This window comes from Protopterus annectens, chromosome 12.part0, assembly GCF_019279795.1.
Source record: "Protopterus annectens isolate FY-2018-M chromosome 12.part0, PAN1.0, whole genome shotgun sequence".
NCBI classification, from domain to species: domain Eukaryota; kingdom Metazoa; phylum Chordata; order Ceratodontiformes; family Protopteridae; genus Protopterus; species Protopterus annectens.
This window is the reverse complement of record NC_056746.1, coordinates 890333715-890349152: the sequence shown is the minus strand read 5'-3', so window position 1 is coordinate 890349152 and position 15438 is coordinate 890333715. Positions and strand designations below refer to the sequence as shown.

At 36.4% G+C, this 15438-nt stretch overlaps 1 protein-coding gene across 9 annotated transcripts in view; it reads left to right on the top strand.

The window, feature by feature from the left end:
- Positions 1-13368, top strand: part of SULF2 (sulfatase 2) — a 1739722-nt gene extending 1726354 nt beyond the window's left edge. For all 9 annotated transcript variants that reach the window (XM_044089924.1, XM_044089923.1, XM_044089925.1 and 6 more), the window contains one exon: positions 12417-13368. In XM_044089924.1, coding sequence (XP_043945859.1) covers positions 12417-12447 — 31 coding nt within the window. In that variant the 3' untranslated portion in view covers positions 12448-13368. The remainder of the gene's footprint in view (positions 1-12416) is intronic.
- The last annotated feature ends 2070 nt before the right edge of the window (positions 13369-15438 follow it).

The window sequence follows — 15438 nt, the reverse complement described above, 5'->3', positions numbered from 1 at the left end:
CTTGTTCTCTTTACCTGAATTTGGTTAAGAGCTGGCATATCCCTCAAGAGCTGTGACAGGATTTCATTCTGTTTGTTTTCAACCACTAGATGAATAATGATGGTCTGACTTTTTTATTCTTTAGGCACAGATTTACATGAGTTTTTATGGCACCTTCCCCAATTAATTTAATTTTTTTGCAGTAATTCTAATAATGTTTGAAATGCTCCTCCTGATCTAGGGGGCACAGTATTTTTTCACTTTATCTGAGTCTCATGACCAGCCTGAAAAAAAGGCTTCTGCACATGTATTTATGTTTGGATTTTACTTAATGTTGTTAGGTAAAATTCTACAGGCACAACTGTGCATTTCCCCAAAAGTGATTCACGAATTTTGGTCTGCTTCAGGCATTCACTCAGAATGATGCAGTATGTAAAGGAGAGTCTCTTAAGGCTGTAGGACAGATCAAGGCCAGCCCTAAGCCGATTGAGCCAATTGGGTGCAGTAGGGCCCTATGCCTAAGAAAGCCCCATATTTGTCACTGCAATCTGCAGTCCTGAAGCTCAGCTGGCTCCCTGTGAAGTTCCCAGAACTAGTGGCCCTTCAACTTTAACATGAGGAGAGAAAAATAGATCTTAATTTTGAAAACAAAACAAAAAAAATTTCTGAATGCTGTAAGTGTAACAAGCATTATGCTATAGTTAAACTACCACACACTGAGCATTTCAGCACTTCCAACAGTGACCACAAATGCAATAACTGCATGTCATTAACAGATATCAGCACTGCAGTCTGACACCATCAGCACTCACTGATCATTTCCCCCGACACCTTCAGGTACAAGGGAAAAAGACCTAAAAAAAAAAAGCTCTATTCTGAGACAGTAGCAAGCTACCTGATGCAAATGTAATAAGCAGCTTGCTACAGTTAAACAACTACACACTGTTGCTTTTTTACAGAACATCCCTAATTGAGTTTGCCTTATATTTTTGCATTATCACTCATTCAAGTTTTGATTTTCTGGTAAGTTAGTCAATAATGCCAGACTTTTATACTTTGCATTGTTCAGAAAACAAAAAAAAAATTGATGTGAATGTCCTAATTCTGTTAACTATTTTAAGTGACTTAAATATTTAAAATTGTACCTGATTTTGGACATTTATACCCCCCCCCATTCATTTTGCATTTGTCCAGAATTCTTGAGAGAAGAAGCTGAGAATCATGCCACAAATGCAGTATCAGCATTTATAGACAAATGCTTGTACCATACCTTTCAAATGCACAGAATTTCGCAGACTCTGCAGATTTCTGCCTCACAGTTTTGGTCTATTCATAACATTTGTGGTTTTCTGGTAAATCATTCAGAATGGAAGGAGGGATGAGTGATGATAGAGTGGGGCCCCAAATATGTCAACATAGAATGTAGATGCTAAGACTGCTCCTGGGATAGATACAAGCCATCTGGCTGTCATTTCTCTTGCACACTATGCTGTAGTAACAGCAAAAGCTCTATAGTCCATTAATGTTACCAACCGTTGGTAAAGAAAAAATACATGTTCGTCATGTTTTAGATTTCAGTGTCCCTATTATTTTGTACATTTCCAAGCACTTTCAGTTGCCTCTGCATTTCCTTTTTCTGCAGGCAAACCTATAAAACCTTGAAATTCTGTAATTCCACGTGTGTATGCGCGTGTGCAGATGCATGCATACATGAATATATTTCACTAACATACCCAAACGTCGACATCCACATCAACAATGTGTATGTTAACATGTAGTGCATATGCACCAAGCAACACTGTATGCAAAAAACAATAGTTAAAAAAAGAACAAAAACATCAATTTTTGAAGGGGGGCAGGCCCCCTGCACCCCCACACTCCCCTGATAATTATACTGCAAGACTGCACAATGTCAGGGAAATAGCATTTTTAGCAACCCTGAGAGCTGTGCAGTCTAGCATACCTGTCTATCATCTGTATAGTCGACTAAACAAATGCCGACCCAATGGGAATTTAACTAAATTCAGCTACCCCATAATAAATATATATATATATATATATATATATATATAATATATATATATATATATATATATATATATATATATATATACACACATATATGGGTCTTCATGACATCTTCCAGTTTTTGGAAAGTCGAACGTCTTATGGTTGAGACCATATGTTTCATTTTCTGAAAAGTCAAAAACAAGAAAAATGGCCAAAATCTATGTTTTTGTTGGGAGGAGCATGCCCCCTCTGTCCACCCACAACCACTGTAAATTATATATATATATATATATATATATATATATATATATATATATATATATATACCAACTCCAAGATCCCAGTACAGTGCAGAAAATGATAAACTCCCCAATCAAGTCGAACATATGGTCTCAACCATATGACATTCAATTTTATGAAAAGTCGACGATGTCAAATAGACCCATATATATATATATATATATATATATATATATATATATATATATATAATGTGGATCTGCTTTGGAAGCTCGAACTTTCAAAACTTCAACCGTCATATGGTCAAGATGATAACATCGAAATTTTGAAAGCTGGAAACTACAATAACAAAAAAATAAAAACAAAATGTGTCTTTTTTGATGTTTATGCGGGGGGGGGCAAGCCCCCCTGCACCACAGCACTCCCTGCTAATTAAGTATACCACCTCCGAGATCACAGTGAATAGAACGGTAAATATCCTGTTCCACATTGTACGGATATCCCCATTTAAACCATTTTAAGTTTCAAAACATCAGTCTTATAATCTCGACCATATGAAGTTCAAAGTTTTGAAACTTTGAGCTTCCAAAGTGGACCCATATAATGTACGTATATACATATATATTTAGTTAGTTATTGAACATTTCCCTCTCATCAAGAAATTGGCAGTCAACAACAAAACCCCTGTTTTTTGGTTGGCTACCACTGACAGTGAACAGTGTAGTACACTGTGAAATCATTTAAGATGAGGATTAGGAAGGTTCTCCTTTTCCCTGGTGATATGTGGTTTCACAGACAGATATGCAGGGGTGTAGAGGGTACTGCACCCCCCCACACACACCACAAAAACACTCTTTTACATACATTTAACTGAGTTTCAGTGGGTTGTCTTTGGCTGATTTACAATTGAAATGCAGCTGACTAAAGTTCCATTAATCACTTGGCATATGGTGTGTGTATGTACAAATATATATATATATATATATATATATATATACACACACTTATGTCTAGGTAAACTAACATGCACAAATTTATACACACAAATATATTAGCATTTTGTAGTGCCATTACACTTTCTGTTCAAGAATGTCATCTTTGTTAGAAGAGTCACATTTAAACAAATCTTAAGTAATTGACTACATACTGCACATATAGCTACTATATATGCATACACCATACTGGGGACATAGCTCTTATGCTCTGTCCATGAACATTGCTGTATAAAGTACTTACAGAAATAGAAGCATTCAGAGAAATTAAAACAATTTAGAATCTCTTTCAGAAGTGGACAACCTGTTCCTTAATTCCACCGTTCCATCAGTGAAACTTTTAAACAAGAAACATATTTATTAAATTATCAGTTATGGCAATCATACATTTATATAAATGAAAACAAACCATATTGACATAATCTTGGTTGCAAGCATTTTACATTACAAACCATATTGCTATCAGTTTTAGTTGTAAACATTATACATCACTTATAATCTACCAAATAATTGTCAGTTAAACATTACATAGATCATTCAAATTTTGCCTTATTTTAAACCTCATTCCTCTTCTGTATGTATTGTTCCCACAATTCCCTTTTTTTCTATGTAATTTGCTCCTACCCTTTTCTAAGGATCCCACTTTTAGTCCTTTTGTCTCTGCTACTGTATTCACTACTTCTAGTACAGTTGGCTTAGACTTTGATTTCCATTTTCTAGTAAATTGCTTTTATGGCAGCCACCTAAATTAAACTCAGCAAACCCTTACTATGTCTAGGTAATTCTGATTCTCTATGATAGCTCAAAAAAAAATCCTTAGCTACAACTATTTACTCACCCAGTATTTTGGAGTGAGTAGTCTGCAGGGAATTTTTAAAGTCTATCAACTCATTACATTCCAAAAAATATGTTCCCAATTATCTCTTTCTTTCCCATCCCACCTCCAACATTTTCAATCAACCTGAGGAAAAATTCTTTAGAGTCTGTTTGGGGTATAAAAATATTTAGGCAAACACTTTCAAGCAAAAATCCTAAATCTCCTAGACTTTGTTGCATGTTTGAGAGCCATACATATATCCTGTTATTGTTTCTTTGTGAATTACTTATCCAGTCTCTCTTCCCAATCTTTCTAACCTCCACTGATTGATTCCTATTAGTTATCATGCATTATACAATGAGCCCCCCCATTAATATTCCAAAATGTGCACACTGATTGATCAGCGTGCCCGTTGTAAATCAGACTTATACTAATGGAAAAAGGCCCGGTCGCCCGAACTTTTTCCATTAATATGTCTTTTTTTTTTTTTTAATGTTGGACAGCAATGGAGAACCGAAGAGCTCCATTGCTGTTATCTTGCTATGTTAAATGAGTTTAACATAGCAAGATATCTTAAAAAAAAAGCAACGGAGATCTTCCTTTCTCCATTCCTTTTTTTAAAGCTGTCTCTCTATGAGTTTAACATAGCGAGACAGCTTTAAAAAAAGCAACAGAGAAAGGAAGATCTCCGTTGCTTTTTTTTAAGATATCTCTTTTAACATAGCGAGACACCTTTTAAAAACAACGGAGATCTTCCTTTCTCCGTTGCTTCCACATACACAGTTCTGATGTACTGTGTAACCATACACATGCGCAGTACATCAGAACTGCCGCAGAATACTGGACAGCTGTGGAAGGGCAGCAAGGAGGCATGGTACAATGCCATTATTTAAGAAAAGTAAGTTTTTTTTTTCTTAAATAATGTCATTGTATAATAGCAATAACCCATTTCTGGGTATGGGTAATGCTGGATTTACCCACGGTTGTCTTTGTTTGGCCACTTGGGCTTCATTCTCATGACCAAACCACACCAACCATGGGTAAATCCAGCATTACCAACACCCATGCGTGGATTATTGCTTTAAGTATTTTATATGATCCACTAATTATCCCTTTTTTAACAGCAGCTTCTGTTCTAGATTCAACTAAGAATTCTACTAGTGCTGGTTTTTCACTTCAGATTCCCTTATTCTTTTCTGTTTACCTGTACTCTGATATCAGTCCTTGATAAGGAAGGCAATCTCTAGCCTGCAGTCCAAATGTATTCTTGGCCTCTTCTCATTCTATTACCTTTTCCTCTCTAATTATTTGTTTCCATTACCTCAGTTCCTTGCCAATTTTCTCCAGTAAATTCCAGCCCCCTCTTATCTAGTCTCTGTACCCCTAACTGCAGTCACCCCCATCAGCAGAATCTCCTTTCTCCATTCTCAAATTGGCTTAGTTTTAGGAATACTTTCTCCTTATTCTACTTAAGGATCTGCATCCAAAATCAGAGTCACTCCTTATTTCTTGAGCTCCCTGTGATGCCCGTGCCCTGGTCTAGCAATCAAGGAGCCTCAATCCTCACCACTAACACCAGAGAGGGTGTCTCATATGAGAGGAAATGATAACAAATACACACAGTAAAGTGCAATTTCCCTTAAGAGCACACAGAGATCATAGTCAGTCTGGGGCTGGTTGCTCCCTAGCTCTCCAGATCCCCAGTAAGACTCCCCACTGGCACAGCTATAGGGTCTAGATCTCAGCCAGCTGGGCAAGCTAAAATCTCCAGCACCCTCTCTGTCCTACCAGTGCTTCGTGTCCCTTCCCAAGTAGCTGACACACGCACATTTTGAGATAAGAGTTTATACAACCACACAGACATTTCTGGGGAAGGCTGGCACAGGTTCTCCAGCTGTGCCACTATTACCCAAACTATACGGTAGTACCCTGTCACCACCTAGCTAATAATTATCAGCTACTCAAAGGCCCTTAAAAGGGTGTCCAATTATTACTGTGCAATAATATTATCCAATTGGTAGTATGACTAAGTCTCAAGGCTTATTAGAGTGACTTGGTCAGTAATCTCTATAAATATGCAATGTACTCTAGAGCTAAAATTATCTCTACACAAGCCAGACAGTTAAAAGGTTTTAAAATATTTAATAATAAATAATTAAAACCACAAGACAATACCTTCTGCTACACAGTCAGTGCTAGTCATGAGTTCAGAGATCACACAGAAATACTTAAAATAATTCAGTAGTACAGTTCTGACGTCACAGAAAAACACAGTCTAATCTTTCTAGTTCTAGCTTTCTCTAAAAGAAAATCTAAAATAACTTACATGTGAGCAAGAGGCAGTGCTGTGAGTTGGATGATCAAAACAAAAATGCTCAATGCCTTCTGATTCTCTCTGTTTAAATTGAAACTGCAGTTCTGATAAACATTTCATCGTTTATTTTACACTTTCCTGGTGTTACCAGGCTACACATTAACTGCATTTACTTTCTTTAACATCTCCCTTTTGTTATCTTGCAGCTAGTCAGGAACAGAGCAATAAAAATATATTTACATGTTTAAATCTAGCAATTTAACTCTTGGTTAAAACAATAGAAATAATTTCTTCATCTAGACTTTTTGACACCACTGTCTACTTCAAAGGGTCACCACATGCTTTACTTTGGTCAGTAGAGTGCACTGTTGTCACATTTATTTCCAGTTCCACATGTAACAGTATTTCTTTACATTTAAGACAACAAGCCTGTAGTTTACATTCATATTTACAAATTACAGAATTATCTGCACAATTCTATCTGGCTAGGCTGGCAGCCTTCACCCTTCTCTACCAGTCTTCACACCCCCCCATTTCATTATCATCCCCTTCCACTTTGAATTATATCTTTCTGCTTGTGCTATGTATAGGAGCCTGAACTGTGTAATCTGAAACACATCTTCAATTCAGGTAATCCTAAACCACATTGTTCTATTAGAAGGATCAAGTTATTCCACTTGACTCTTGCTCTCTTCTGCTTCCAGATAAAATCCTTCTACTGTTTATTAGTTGTTACCATAACTTCTAATCTGATTGATAAAAATATGCTTGACCTGTGTATAAAACTAAAGAGACTAAAAACAATTTCATTGCTTGTATCTTGATAGCCATAAAACAGAACTTCCAGCTTCTGTGTTTGTATTGTCTTGTGTTTAGTCTCTATCCAAATATCCTTAGTTGCCATAACAGAATCCTTTTTTAACCTATACTCATAAGTACTTAATTTTATCATGTCCCCATGAATATGAGTATTACTGAACCAATGTATGTGTGTACATAGTTTACAGCTATTGCCTTTTCACTTTAGTACTCTGCATTTGGGCCTCTTGATCTGTAAGATTTCCCTCTGTTCTGCAATACTTTGTCAGTCCCAAAAAGACTTTTGCATTCTAAAAGACTTGAAACTGTCTTAAAATATTCCACAATACTAAGATGTTCTTTTCTGGTTTTATCATGCACAAAATAATATGATTTAAAAATAAAGCCACATTTTTTGATTACCAAAACAATTATATACTTGAATTTCTGAGTCCCTTATTTTCTTTGCCAATGGTTCCAAATATAACACAAATAAAGGAGAAAAAGGACATCCCTGCCTGGTTCCTCTATAAAAACAGAATGCCTCAGAGAGGAACCTCACCACCACTTTAATTTTCACCTCCGACCCCATGTATATCCTCCTGATTAACATTATTGTGTCAGGTAATGCGAATGCTTCCATTACCCTACTCAGAAACTCCCGGCTTACTCTGTTGAATACTTTCTCTGCATCAAGGCCCAACAACAACAGTGATATTTTCTTACATTCTGCTTCCCTCTGGATCATCACTACTCTATTAATGTTGTCAAATGTTTTTCTCCCCACCAGAAAACCACATTGATCCATACTGATCAATTTTGGCATCACCTTTGCCATTCTTTTAGCCATTATTGACATAAACACTTTATAATCATGGCTTAGAATTGAAATGGGCCTGTATGAAGCTGGATCTGATGGGGCTTTACCATCTTTAGATATTACAGCCACCACAGCTTTCTTCCAGGGTGCTGGTGCTTCTCCTTTTTTTAAAGTACTGTTAAACAAAGCCTTCCAGATCTGTATCACTTCCTTCCTAGCTTCCAAACTTATACAGGAATGCCATCTATTCTTGGAGACTTTCTTGTAGATTGGTTATACATCACCATGTGTATCTTATCTCCTCCTAGCCTACCTATTAATGATTGGGCCTCATCTACATCTAATCTTGGCATATTTATTTCTTCCATAAACATTTCCATTTGTACTTTTGCTTGATTTCACTATTTATCTGCTTTATACAGATTTTCATAAAATGTCTGAAATATTTCTGATACCTATACAGGATCTCTGGTTATAGGCTCCCCAATCTTGGGCAACAACCTTTACTATTTTCTGTTGCCTGAATTATTGCGCTAAAAGCTTTTGTGCACTTGAATTATGATCAAAAGACAGTTGGTTCACAGCAATCTTTCTAAACGTGTGCATATTATGCAGGTAGTTTATTTTCACTGTAATACTCTGCATTTGGGCCTCTTATTCTGTGAGATTCCCCCCTGTCCCTTTTCTGCAATACTTTACTTTACTTTGGCAGCCCCTCTAAATAACTATTGTACGTCTTAACTATATCTACTTTTCTTTTATTTCTAACCTATTTTAAACCCCACTTTCATTTATCCCACTCCATAGCTACATTTTCTGAAGAAATTTCTATCTTCCCTAATAACTCCCGAATAATTTCCACTTCCTTTTCCTTACATTCCTTTCTGTCTAACAGATAAGTGGGGAAACTCCAGTATCTCATTTTTATTTATTATTGATACTTGATCTGAAATAGTTATTCGATGCGTAGCAAAACTTTTAATTAGATTCATATGTTCCTGTGCAATATAATTTCGGTCTAGTCTAGCCCAGTTTTTGTACTTTGGGAAATAATATGGAAATTCTCTCCAAGCTCCTGTTACTGAATGGACATCTTCCACACCAAATATTTTCATAAATTTCTTCAAAAATCTACCATTGTTTGCTACTTTTTCCCTTCTAGGTCCCCCCATATAGCCTCACTGTTGCAAATCACATTCCAGTCCGCACCTATAAGTAATATTCCCTGCTGAAAACTTATTTTTTCCCTAAATTTTCTTAAGCTTAAGCTCTTAATACTTAGACAATTTTAACAGTATGACAAAACATTTGGTACTCCTTTTCATAGTTAGTCTATTTATTTTTATTTATTTGTCTTTTGTTGACTGGGTTAGTCCAACTGGGCCAAAGACCCTCTTTTCAGTAGAGACCCGAGGAGAAAAGCTCCACACCAAAAAAAAAAAAAAGAAGACTATACAAGAAATATTTACATAATATCAAAGCTGCGACTATGCATATGAACACATAACAAATGCATAACATACAGGATATAACATGGAGTACTAAAACAAATATATATATATATATATATATATATTCAGAAAACCTAAAAACAAACAGCAGATCAGAAAGAACCTGGAATTATAGTTAATCTAAGAAGGTAAAAAAAGGACACTGACAAGATAGAAAAAGGTAGCAAAAGGGTATTTAAATAGTGGGGTAGAGAGAGGAATAAAATAGTAATATTAGTATAGGTATGTGGGAAGAGATGAGAAACAAGAAAGTTCATTAGTTTTTGAGGAGACAGTATATCTAGTGTTTCCTTTAGGAAAGGGGAGGTGGAATTTAAAACCTTAAACTGAGAAGTCAGCACTTTTTTCATATTTTCTCTCTCTCTCTCTTTCAATCAGCTAAACCACAACCTTATTACTGTGCTACTGCATATGACAGCCATACATTCAGGCCCAGTATCTATACATTCAGACCTAGTATCTTTACATTCAGGCCCAGTATCTATACATTCAGACCTAGTATCTTTACATTCAGGCTCAGTATCTATACATTCAGACCTAGTATCTTTACATTCAGGCTTAGTATCTTTACATTCAGGCCCAGTATCTATACATTCAGACCTAGTATCTTTACATTCAGGCCCAGTATCTATACATTCAGACCTAGTATCTTTACATTCAGGCCCAGTATCTATACATTCAGACCTAGTATCTTATTGTATTGGTAGTGCCTGCCTTTTTATAACACATGACTTCTCCATGAACTAGATGTTATATCAAATTCACATTTTCTATTGACCAAAAAAATCTGTCTCACAAAGATTTCTTGTTTAGACAGACTAAGAAATTACAAATTATAACTTCTTGTTTTCCTTCTCTGGATTTAACTATTGTCCTTACATATCTCTTGTACTGTGATTTATTTTCTTATTGAGTAACAGAACAGTGTCTTCAGCTTTCTCTTGTTTTCTAAAAGAACACTGACACTAATATAACATGCAGAACTTTTAGTTTATTGTCAGACCATGATCTGGTCTTCTAGTATAGTGTCTGTTTCTAAGGTGGAGTTGCCAATACTAGACATCTAAATTGCATATTTCCCCCCTGTATTAGCATTTTTCAAGTGTCTTTTATTGCCAGTAAGAAAGCAATGATGTACATCCCTTTCTAGGTACAAGAGGATATTTAAGCACTGTATCTAACATCAGTAACTTGACTCCTGACAAAAGAGCTCCTGCTGGACCAGAGGCTTGCCTAATTGCAAAACCTGTGTTGGTACAATAAAAGTTATTACATCACACCTGTATTCTATTGACTTTGTGTTTTCGGTTAGTAGACCAACATGGCAATTCTTAATTTTTTTCTTCCAGACTTAAAGTCAGAAAAGTGACTGGAAAAAGTAGAGTCTAATATTGACAGGTTTGACTGTCTTGTTTTATTCCTTTAACAAAATGCCCTGCAGAATCTGCAAGTCTGTTGCATTTCTGATCTTCTTATGGTTCATTCATTTGCAAGAAAAAAAAAGTGCAAAAACAGTCCACCTACTAGAACTAAGCAGGTACACTTCCTGATACAGTGACCTTTTTTAACAAATGTAGTTCCATTTGTAATAACTTCTAAATCTCTTTTTTGATCTACAAGTAAATATTTATGCGCCCAGAACATTATTATTTAATACTGACCATTTAAAAAGGCAAAACAAATGTGAAATTTTCTATGAAAGAAATAATCACATTTTTCTGCCTCTTCTGTCCCTTCCTCTCTCCTGCAGTCCAGGAAACATAAGTAATTTCCTTAAAATGTATATTAATGCAGCTCATAAATGTTGCTTCTTAAATATTTTGGTTTAGTGAGGATCCACCAAATAACCTATACTCTTTCTCGGGGCAGTGGCTGGACATAGGGTCCCTTTTGTCACCTCATTCTATGGACTGGTCTTTCTGCTATGCTGTAGGTCACTGTGTGGAACTGCTTTCTGAAGCCACCCCATAGCACAGAATTATTTTTTGCCGTAGGATTAATAAGACACCAAACTGCAGGAAATGCATTTCCTGTATTTGTTTTAGAATTTCTGAGGCAACCCATGTGCAGGATTTTTTTTCCTGTTTGTGCCCCAGGATTCCTGAAACCACCTTATTGTAGGGATTGCTTTTTATGTTGTTCTAGGATTCCAGAAACCATCTCACTGCAGAGACAATTTTCTCTGGTTTTGTCCTAAGATTCTTGAGTCCATTCCACCACAAGGACAAACTTCTCTGTTTTAGTCCCAGGATTTGAGTCCACTCCACTACAGGGACTTCCTTTTTCCCTAGAATTCCTGAAGACACCCACTGAATGGGCTACTTTTATTCTGTTTTTGCCTTAGGAATCTTGGAAGATACCCCATGATGGGTGTATTTCTTTTTTTTTATATTTTTGCTTAAGATTACTGATGCCATTTCAATACAGGGACTACTTTTTGTGTTTTTGTTCTAGGATTCCTGGGGCCACTCCACCACAAGGGCTACTTTTTTTTCTGTTTCCCCCTAGGACACTATAAGTACTGCTTTTTCTGTATTTGCCCTTGGATTCCTGAAGCACTTCACTACAGGCACTGCTTTCTCTGTTTTTGCCCTAGCCAGCAACAGATGCAGCTGCATGAACAATGTGATTGAGCATGTTCATAACAAATACTACCACCCCCAGCTAATTCTGAAGAAGCTGTTTTTAGCTCTGTCACGGTCACTGCTTTGGAAGGTACAGTGTTTGTTCACAATACCCAAGCTGTTAATTTGAATTGATAATGGGGAAATCAGTTCAGCAGCAATACAACAATTACTTAAATATAGGCACAGTTTTAATTTCTGTAAAAACAAAAGGAAATGCTTTTTATATTCATTTTTCTAAATATGTTTCACTTTTTAAGAAAGGGTGCATTGCCAGTTTAACTAAATATATTTTTCTGTCACTGTTTCAGAGGTCAACTTTGGGAAGGATGGGAAGGCTAAAGCAGAAATGTAATCCATGAGTAAGAAAAGCAGTCCTCCAAGACTTGAAACTTTGCAGAGACTTGAAATTAATATGTAAATTCTTGAACAGATTGTTAGCCTGAAGGACTGGGAAACTTCTGAACTGCTGTAGGTAGTATTTGCACTGCTGTAAGGTTTAAAATAGAAATAAAAAATAAATCTGAGGAACTGAGAAACATCATGACCTTGAAAAATTCTGTTTTGATCGGCACTGAATGGCCTAGTCCCAGTTTTGATTTTATTTCACTCACTTCAAAATTCTTGTTCTTTGTGGATCCATCATAGTGTGCTTCATTTCAGAAGAGTCTGTTGAAATAATGTCATATGGAAACATCACCTGATACTTCTCCAAACAGATGAAAGTCCTGCAGTTCCAGTTCACATTTCAGCTGAAATGCAATGCAACTCTTGCTCCAAATGGATATGGTGCTACGACTGGTGGTGTCTAACTAAAGAAAACCTTAGTGGGGGGAAAAATACCACAAAGTCCAAGACTCTCCAAATCAACTTAGTGGGTAATGTCTGCAGAAATCTCAGCACCTTTGCAAATTCTATTTTAAAGTACTGTACATATACAAACACATACCATCAGACACACTCAATGGAAAACATTGCCCACTATGAAACTTGTACATAAAAAGCCCTTTATGCATTCATTAAAAGTTCCATAAAAATGTCTGCATATTTTGTCAGGATGTGTAATGTTGCGATATCCTATTTTTATATGTTTCTGTTACAATGAACTGCAAATGTAGTATTAATTGCTGTGTTTCTAGCAGGTAACGTATCTTATCAAATGATGGATTTGCAGCACTGAACTGTTATGTTAAACATGCCAGAAACAATGTTCTCCTAAAGCTTTCTCATTTTAATACTGAGATAATAAAACATAAAACCTGATATGTACTGACTCAGTGGCTTAAGGAATATTATTAAACCACTTACTTTAATTCTGCAGAAAATAACTGTTCATCAATTACCATGAAATTCAACTTGGTACAGTCAGATGCTACATAGTAAAGTCACATGTAAGTTTTGATCAGCATGTTTTTCCTTGGTCTTCTTTCTGCCATATTTTGCCACCACAGTATTTCAGTGCTAGCCCTGTTTCTCATTCAGCCTGGATTTTATTTTCAGCAAAATATCTCTTACCTTTAAAAACACTCATTCAGGTAAGGTGCACACAACTGGAGCTGCTTTTTACATACAGTGCACATGTACATGTAAGTTCATAACTGGAGCTGCTCATTACACACAGTGTACATGCCCAGCTGTGCAGACACATGGAACTGCTTGTTACAGTGCATATGTACAGGTGTCCATACACCTAAAGCCGTTTATTACACACATTGCAAATGCCCAGATGTGCATATGCCTGGAGATGCTCTTTACACAAAGTACACGTCCAGACAGTTACACACCTGGAGATGTTCGTTACACACATTACACATGTCCAGAAATGTGCACACCTAGAGCTGCTAGTCACACACAGTGCATATTTCCAGATTTGGGCACACCTGGATCTGCTTGTCATACACAGTGCATGTATCTGCAGCTGCTCATCACAGTGTACACATCCAAATGTTTGCACACCTGGAGCTGCTTGTCACACACAGTGCACTTGTCTAGATGTGCATGCAAATGCAGTTACTCGTCATACACAGTGCACATGTCCAGATGTGTATGCACCTACATAGCTGCTCACTTAACTAGATGTCCACATAGCTTGCACTGCCCATTACAGTGCATGGCTAGATGTGTGTACTGCTTGTTACAGTGCATATGTCTAGGTATGCACATGTTTAGAGCAGTTTATTATACACTGCTCATATCAAGATGTGAACTTGCCTAGAGCAGCTCATTATTCATGCTGCATGTGTCCAGATGTGCATCTGTAGCTGTTCATTAAACATACTGCACATGTCCAGAGTGCTTGTTACACACACTGACATGTTCTGATGGGCACACAACTGGAGTTGCCCCTCATGTACAGTACACATGTCTCGCTGTGCACACAGCTAGAGCTGTTCTCTGCAGACAGCGGAGAAGCACTCGACTAGATCTGTATATAGAAGGACTAGCAAAATATGAGAAGCCACAGTCAAAAGCAATAATACAAAAAGAATGGCTCTAGTCACAGTCCAAAAACTCCAGTAATTTATTAAAATGATAAAACAACATGAGCGCTTTCATCTCACCAGAGAGACTTCCTCATACAAAAATTAACATCCACATCACTTCCTTAAATACCCCTAATTACCATTTACATCAGTTACATAATAAATGATTTAAAGAAACATTTCACAAATAAAATGTGTAGTGCTTTTACATATAATTCTTATTTTTTTGCATATTCAAACCAGTTCAATAATGAGTTAATAATCCAACAGTATGCAAGTACTAAAAATGCTAAAAGTATTGTGATGTTTTAATCAAACCTATCCTATAATAGCAGCCCTTTTAAAAATAGGTTTAACTGATACATACTCATTCAAACCAGGGGGTGAAGTAGTTCTTAACCTAAGCTGCCATATAAGCTCTTTTAAAATCTTTAAAAGGGCCAACTTCCAATCATGACCTCTTGGATTCTTTTTGACCACTTCTAAAATACCAAACTGGAAACCAACATAATTGGGACAGTCCAAAGAATGTTTATATAAAGCACTAGTGTCTTTCTTTGTCCTTATGTCATAGAGGTGTTCGCAAATTCTATTTTTAAGGGCTTCTCAGTCTTTCCTATATAAAAGCAAGAACAACTTCCACAGTTTGCTAAATAAACCAGTTTGTTTGTACCACAGTTCCCTTTCTTGAAGTAAATTTTACTTACCAACCCATTTTCTAATGTCAAAAATTCTGTTCTTATGTAAGGACAGTAGTTGCATATTCCACAAAGTGTTGTTCCCCTTCTTGCTTCATCCCTATTAGGTGCTTCTCCCTCTAGAAGCTCATTAAAATTCCTTCCAGTCTTGT